Source organism: Alligator sinensis, unplaced genomic scaffold, assembly GCF_000455745.1.
Source record: "Alligator sinensis unplaced genomic scaffold, ASM45574v1 scaffold575_1, whole genome shotgun sequence".
Taxonomy (NCBI): domain Eukaryota; kingdom Metazoa; phylum Chordata; order Crocodylia; family Alligatoridae; genus Alligator; species Alligator sinensis.
Genome location: NW_005842051.1, coordinates 2360658 through 2367365, shown reverse-complemented (window position 1 = coordinate 2367365; position 6708 = coordinate 2360658). Strand labels below are relative to the sequence as shown.

Genomic DNA, 6708 nt, shown 5'->3' with positions numbered 1-6708 from the left:
CCCTACCCTGGTGGTCTTCAAGAGGAGGTTAGATGAGTACCTAGCTGGAGTCATCTAGACCCAGCTCTCTTTCCTGCTTATGCAGGAGGTCGGACTCGATCTATTGAGGTCCCTTCCGACCCTAACGTCTATGAACCATAAGAGCTTGGAAGTTTAGCTACTTTAAAGCGTCACCAAAAGTTTTAAAACACCTCTCCAGCCAAAAACTGAACTAGGAAAAATTAAGCAATATTCAGAAGGTAGGAAGGGTAGATATTAGAATAGGAATAGAACCACATTCACACCATATTGTCTGTCTAGCCCCACTTTAAAGTTAAGTTTTCACACTACAGTTTATTATAACTGCACTATGAATTATTGCCTACTCTTCTGAAAGGTGACCAAAGTAAAGAGAATGACGTGATGACAGCCTGCTCGCTGAAGTCCACATCTTCGTAGCAAGACAAAAACCCCTCAAATTTCGAGCAAAAACCTGACGAAGGGTTTTTGAACCTGAAAGCTTGCTTAATAAATTGTTTTCCAACTATTTAAGTTAGTCTAAGTAAAATCTATAGACACCAAAAACCCTGCAACTGGAAATCCAGAGGGATCCCAAATTAATTTTCGTCTTCTCCTGCTAGCTGGCATAAGCAACGCAATATCCAGAAAAGGATATTTTTATTACTGAATCTCAAGAGAAAAGCCACCTTACCTCCTAGTGTTGCTGAAAAACTGGATGACTGCGAAAACTGATGTTCTATAAATTTTGGCAGGAATGTAGCAAAGCCAGTAGCAATTAAAGCTTCTGTAGCAGTGGCTACTATTAAACACATCAAGACAGGATTTCTCAGCAGTATCTGAGAAGGGGAAAAAAGTTAGTAAATATTCTGTGCATTTTTTTTTAAACTGTAGTAGCATATTGTTGTTGGATGTGCATTGGCTTTGCTGGTTACAAGCCCCAGCACATTTCAACACAGCCAGCACTATTAAAGTTTGCTTACCCATTTAGTTTTTAAAAAACAGGTCTTGGGTATGAATAAGACAGCCTGAAATTCTCAACAGCACTGAAGTTGTTTAATAAAAATACCAGTATAGAAGAAAAGTAAACAAAAATTGCATCAAGTACTCCACCCACATGTATAACAGTCTCTCTCAAAGTGAGTGCTATTATGCAGAAAGCTGCTGATTTACATTGGTTAATTGTTTCTTACCAAAAGAGCCAGTGGAAAGTCTTTAAAACTTTTTCCAATATTTTTGCCTTCAACAAGTTCCTTACTTCCATCATTATGAGTCTCAGAGATTTTTTCAGCCTGTATTTTTGCTGTACCTGAAGAACAAGTTGCAAAAAAGTGAAATGCTATGAAAGTGAGTAAAGCACATTAAGTTATAATGCTTCAACCATGTGCTTTAATCATCCGTACTTAGCCATTATGTCCATTTTATATGGTACACTGTAAACACAAACTAAATCACTTGTCTAACACCGTAAGTCAATTAGGAAAAACCATCTGCAGTCCACTACACTACCCACAAGTCTAGTCTCCCACCCGTCATCCCAGTAGCATTTAACATTTACCTGGCAAGTGCTTTGGAAAGCATGAAAACGGTATTATCAGAAGCCATGTTGCGAAACTGCACAAGAGAAATGCTATCCACCAAGCCCCAAGCCAACGTGGGTCATCTGGATCAATCTCTGCACTAGAAAAGTTGAGAGGCAGGTTTTAATGCCCCAAATTGTTTAATACAATATTAAACAACTTTTGCTATATTAGTCAAGTCACAAAACAGAGAAAAGGCTTCCCGTTACACTAAGCTACACTTTCTTCTCGCTCCTCAAGGTGTTCCAATCTATTAAAATTCTATTGTTTAGAGTTTGTAGTCAGTTGAAGCATTGCATTGATTAGGGATAATATACTATGTACTAAGTCAATAGAGAGGCTTTTGGGCAGAATGCATGTGAACAGTAAAATTCAGACAAAAACAGAACCAAGTCATATTCAGAGTTATATTATATTGCACATTTTAATCCTATTTAGGTGGTTATAGCAATTTTTTTTTTGCTATCGCTAAATTGTATCCAAATCAAAAGAATCTGGTTATAAATTTTGGCCACCAATTTTGGCTTTTCCATTCGTTCTGCACTTCTTAAAATGCTACTTGAACTCTACCAATTTAGGAGCATAGATATTACTGTTACAGCAGATCAGTGTCTTATGAGATGGAAGTAAAGTGAGTCTGCAACAGTATATCTATTGCAAAGGCTCTTTCCCAAGGCCTGAAGAATCTGAGAAGCAGGATAGAGAGGCTAGAGCAAGATAAAGAGTCTCAAACTCCCTTGCCTCTGCTCTGCCAGGCCAGATCTGCATTACAGGGAGCCTTGCAGCCCAAATTCAGCCTGTTGTTGGAGGTGGGCTTGAGTGGCAGCAGCATTAACCACTGCAAAGATTAATGCCCCCGTCTCTTGTCCCTTCACCACAAAGGCAGGTCTTTAACAAGGCACCATATATCAGAACTCAGAGCAGACTGAGACCCTTGCTCATCCTACCCTTCTAGGACGCCCTTGCCTAGAGGGAGACTAAGAAATGTAACTGGATATACAATCATAGCAAAGTAGGGGTGAAAAGGACCTCATGAGGTCATTTAATCCAGCCCCATGCTCAAAAATAGGATCATCCCCACCTAAACCATCCAAGTCAAGTATCCATCTAACTCACCTTACAAAAGTTTCCAGGGATGGAGATACTGATTTGAGTAGTTCTAATGCTTGACCATCCTCAAGAGCAGAACATTTTTTCCTGATCTCCACCCTAAAGTTTCTATTGCAGCTTGAGACCACTGGTTGCTAGGCCTGTCCACTAGGGCCACAGACATTTCCATCTTCTCTAAATATCCTTCAGGTATTTGAAGACTGTCAAACCCCCCCTGTCCCCCAAATCTCCTTTTCCTGGCTAAATAACTCTAGTTCTTTCACACTTTCTTCACAAGTCAGGCTTCCAAGGAGGCATGACATCCTGCAACACCCCTCTGGAATTAAACAAGTAGTATCCAACTTTCAGCAACAAATCCAGGAGTGAGGCAAGTGCAGTGCGCCCATACTCCCCCCCTCATTTTTCTGCCATGCCACATACGCACAGAGAATTATAAGCTCACCACCTAGTCAATGCAAGCTCCTGCCACAGCTCTGCATACACACGCTGACTGGAGTTAGGTCTGGTTAGACCCACCACTGTTGTATGACTCCAGAACCCAGGATACTGTTGCTACTTGTCCCTTCTTTCCCCTCCCCTTACCTTACCTTTCAATTCAGCAAAGCAATGGGGAGGTGAGGGGAAAGAGGGGAGAGAGCAAGGGTGAAGGCAAAACAGCACTGGCGTTCACCTCCAGGTTTTGGAGCTGTGCCAAAGCCATTGAACTGAGGAACTCACTAAGCCCATGGAGCTCTGGCAGCAGCTTGCACCAATCAGCTGGAGAGCTCCGTGCATGTGTCCCAGGCAAAAGGGGAGAGTGCAACCACACTGCTGCACCCCCTTGGACTCACCTTTGTCAGCTTTTCACATCATATGTAAAGCCCATGAACAGAAAGGGTTAAAAGTCCAAACATGGTAGTCTCTTTAGATGTTCTAGATGGTTGTGGGCTTACTGACAAAAAGCAGTAATTGCCACTTCTAAAACCTAGAACTAGATTTATATTTTGGAAAATTCTACAGCAGATCACTTATCTCTGTTCAAGTTTCCTCTTGAAAGCCATTATGGGAGACAGCTTTTTTTGAGACCATAAACACTGTTAGGCGTCAAGTGTTTCTGAAGACATTAACTATATGGGCCAGAACCATTTTCCCTTCCTTATGGGGAAAAGTCTGCTGCTCAGCAAGATGCCAGGAAGCATTTAAGAATTGTGTACTATTATTAAAAAAAATAAAAATATGTATATTAATATTGGCTTGCCTTTCCCGAAGATGCACGTCAATGTAGATGTTCAGCAGCTGCCCTCCTAATACATAGCCAATAGCAGGACCCAGCAGTGACATGGCATAGCCAATTCCTAAGTAGGAGAACAAAAACAAAACAAAAAAGCCAAACAAACCATTTGAGTCAATCACCACCAGGATTTTGAAGTTAATTTAAAGAAGTAAGCAAGCTTATTTGAATAGATAGTAAGGTTTAAAATAGAAAGTTACAGTATTTTCCATGGTATTTGCAAACAAGTTCACATTTACTGCTTTCAGCATAATTACATGCACAGGATGCAGGGAACAACCACCTTCCCCCCTTTTTTAATTTTATTTTAATTTTTATTTTTTTTAATCAAAAGAACCATAGAAGTGTCTGATATTTGAGAGAGTAGTTTACAGGAACTACTTCATGCTTTGCTTTCACTTTGGCTTTGAGGAAGACTGAAGTCAGGGTACCACAGAGCTTAAACAATGTCTCTGTAAAAATAACTTCCTGACTCAAAAGATTAGTAATGAAATTGAGTAACTTCCGCATTCTTGCTGTTGAAAAGATTTAAGTATTTTTGCTTCAGGCCCCAGGCACATATTATAGTTATAGTGCAATTAACATGCTAAGTGCTACATGTTTAGCTAGTTTAAGGAACCAATGGCAAACAAGCCACAGATTCCACAAGTTTTGTGGAATATCCATGTGGCTTAGTTATATGGCTGCATAAAACAGACCGGTGTGATATCCCCTCATGCCAGCAAGGGCAAATCTGCTTTATCCTTGCAACTGAGATGGACCCTTTCAACATTGGGACTGGGAGCTGCTGGAAAAGCAGGTTGCAAGGTTATCCATAGGAACCAAAACGTCTCCCCCTGACCTGCTGGGAACCTTGAGACCCCAGCACCTGGCTTCTTTTCCCAGCACACTAGGACCTTTAGAACTGTGCATACAGCTCAGCTGTATATGCCAGGGTTTTAGCCCTCCCAGTGCAGAGCACTCTTGGGATTCAGGTTTCTCAGCCCCAAAGTCCTGGCAAAGGAGACAGTGGGTTTGTAGCCAAGGATACTGGTACTGAAAAATTGACTCCCTGACCAGCACTTGAAAACCTATACCTCAAGCTGGTAGTCATGCAATTGGGATGATCCCCAATCCCCATAATTGCACCTCCTGCTATGCACATGTGGCATGGAAAGAGGTACAATTACAGAGATCCAATGCCCAATCCAGCCCATTAAGATGAAGTTCCAGCATCCCTCATTTACTCTACACATGACCTCAGGTATCAGGCTAGCTGCAAAGCCTCCAATTTTCTGGAAACAAGACAGGCTCCTCATTCAATAAAGTTTAGATAGAGAGAAAGCTAATGACCTCAGAGTCAGAGGACAGCTGCCATTGGTTTCACAGAAGCTAGTCCTTCACAAGACATTGGTATTGTGTTATATCTAGTAGATACAAGATAAAGTTTATGAATATTGGGTCACTTTGGCCTCTGGGCTTCTAAGGTGCAGAATTTACTCATCTCACCTTAGGTCATAATTAAGGACCTACCAGAATTGTGATTTTGAAAAGTAGGCAATGCCCACAAATAAAGGGAGGAAAAAAGAGACACCCCCCATTTAAAAATGCTTTGGCCTGGTTGTGTAGCCTGCCAGGGGTGGGGGTGCTGCTCACATGATCAGAAGCCCAATATGGCCAATGCCCCTGCCCCTCACCACTGATAGACTCTAAGGGCTGCCTGTCATATGGTCCCCATCCTTCACTGGTGATTGGAGGGGTGGACTGCAAAAAATAGGTAGCCCATCAGCAGCAAGGGGCAGGTCAACAGGGTCCCTCTGCCTGCGTTTTCCCTATGAAATTGGCCTGCAACCACCTCAAGTTTGGTAGGGCCCTAGTCATAGTTCACAGTTGTCAGTAGATGCTTGGAGAAAGTCTAGCTAGTTCCCATTTCAGAAAGAGTGGGCCATTGTTTTCTATGCATTAAATGGTCTGAATGTTTATAGTAGGAAAAGCATAGTTCTTAAGTACATTAGGATGTGTTATAACATACCAGTAGGGGAAAAATTACTATTTGTACCACCCTTCTTGTTCTGTTGTGTCATAATGCAAAAAAGCAATACAATCTGCAAAAGTAAACCTCTACACAAATATATGTCAGCTTTAAACAGACACATACAGAGTACTCCAATATATACAATTTGGCCCAATCACAAGTTCAATTAATTTTACTGGGGATAATTGCACCACCTCTGGAGGGAGTCTGTTCTTGGCCTTGGGGGCTTGGATAGTCAAGACATTTTTCTTTATGTCCAGCCTAAACTAGTCTTACAGGAGTTTCTGACCACTGGATGTTGTCATCCCCTGGTGTGCTCTGGTGAACAGGTGTTCCCCCAGATTCTGATACATACCCCTTATGTACTTATAGGCTGCCAAGTCACCCCTGAGCCTGCGCTCCCCCAGGCTGAAGAGTCCCATAGCTCACAGCCTCTCTTCATAAGACCTATTCTCTTGCTCTCTGATCATGCATGTAGTTCTCCTCTGGACTCCCAAGCTTCTCCACATCTTTCCTGAACTGTAGAGCCCAGAATTGGATGCAGTACTCCAGCTGTGGCTTCACCAAGGCCAAGTACAGCAGGAGGATAACATCCTGGGTCTTGCTCTAGATGCAAGCCAGAGTTTGTTTGCTTTGCCAGCTCCAGTATCACGTTGGTGGCTCATATTAATCTTAGGGTCAATCATAGTTTCTAGGGTCGGAAGGGACCTGGGCAGATCATCTAGTCCGACCCCCTG

At 42.2% G+C, this 6708-nt stretch overlaps 1 protein-coding gene across 1 annotated transcript in view; it reads right to left on the bottom strand.

Annotated features, from left to right (window-relative positions):
• The window catches only part of SLCO4C1 (solute carrier organic anion transporter family member 4C1), a 61074-nt gene that overhangs the window by 22207 nt on the left and 32159 nt on the right, over positions 1-6708 (bottom strand). Inside the window, exons 4-7 of the mRNA XM_025203266.1 lie at positions 3925-4021; positions 1556-1677; positions 1191-1306; positions 692-836 (exon numbers count right to left, since the gene is read on the bottom strand). Of these exons, the coding sequence (XP_025059051.1) occupies positions 692-836; positions 1191-1306; positions 1556-1677; positions 3925-4021 (480 nt within the window). The remainder of the gene's footprint in view (positions 1-691; positions 837-1190; positions 1307-1555; positions 1678-3924; positions 4022-6708) is intronic.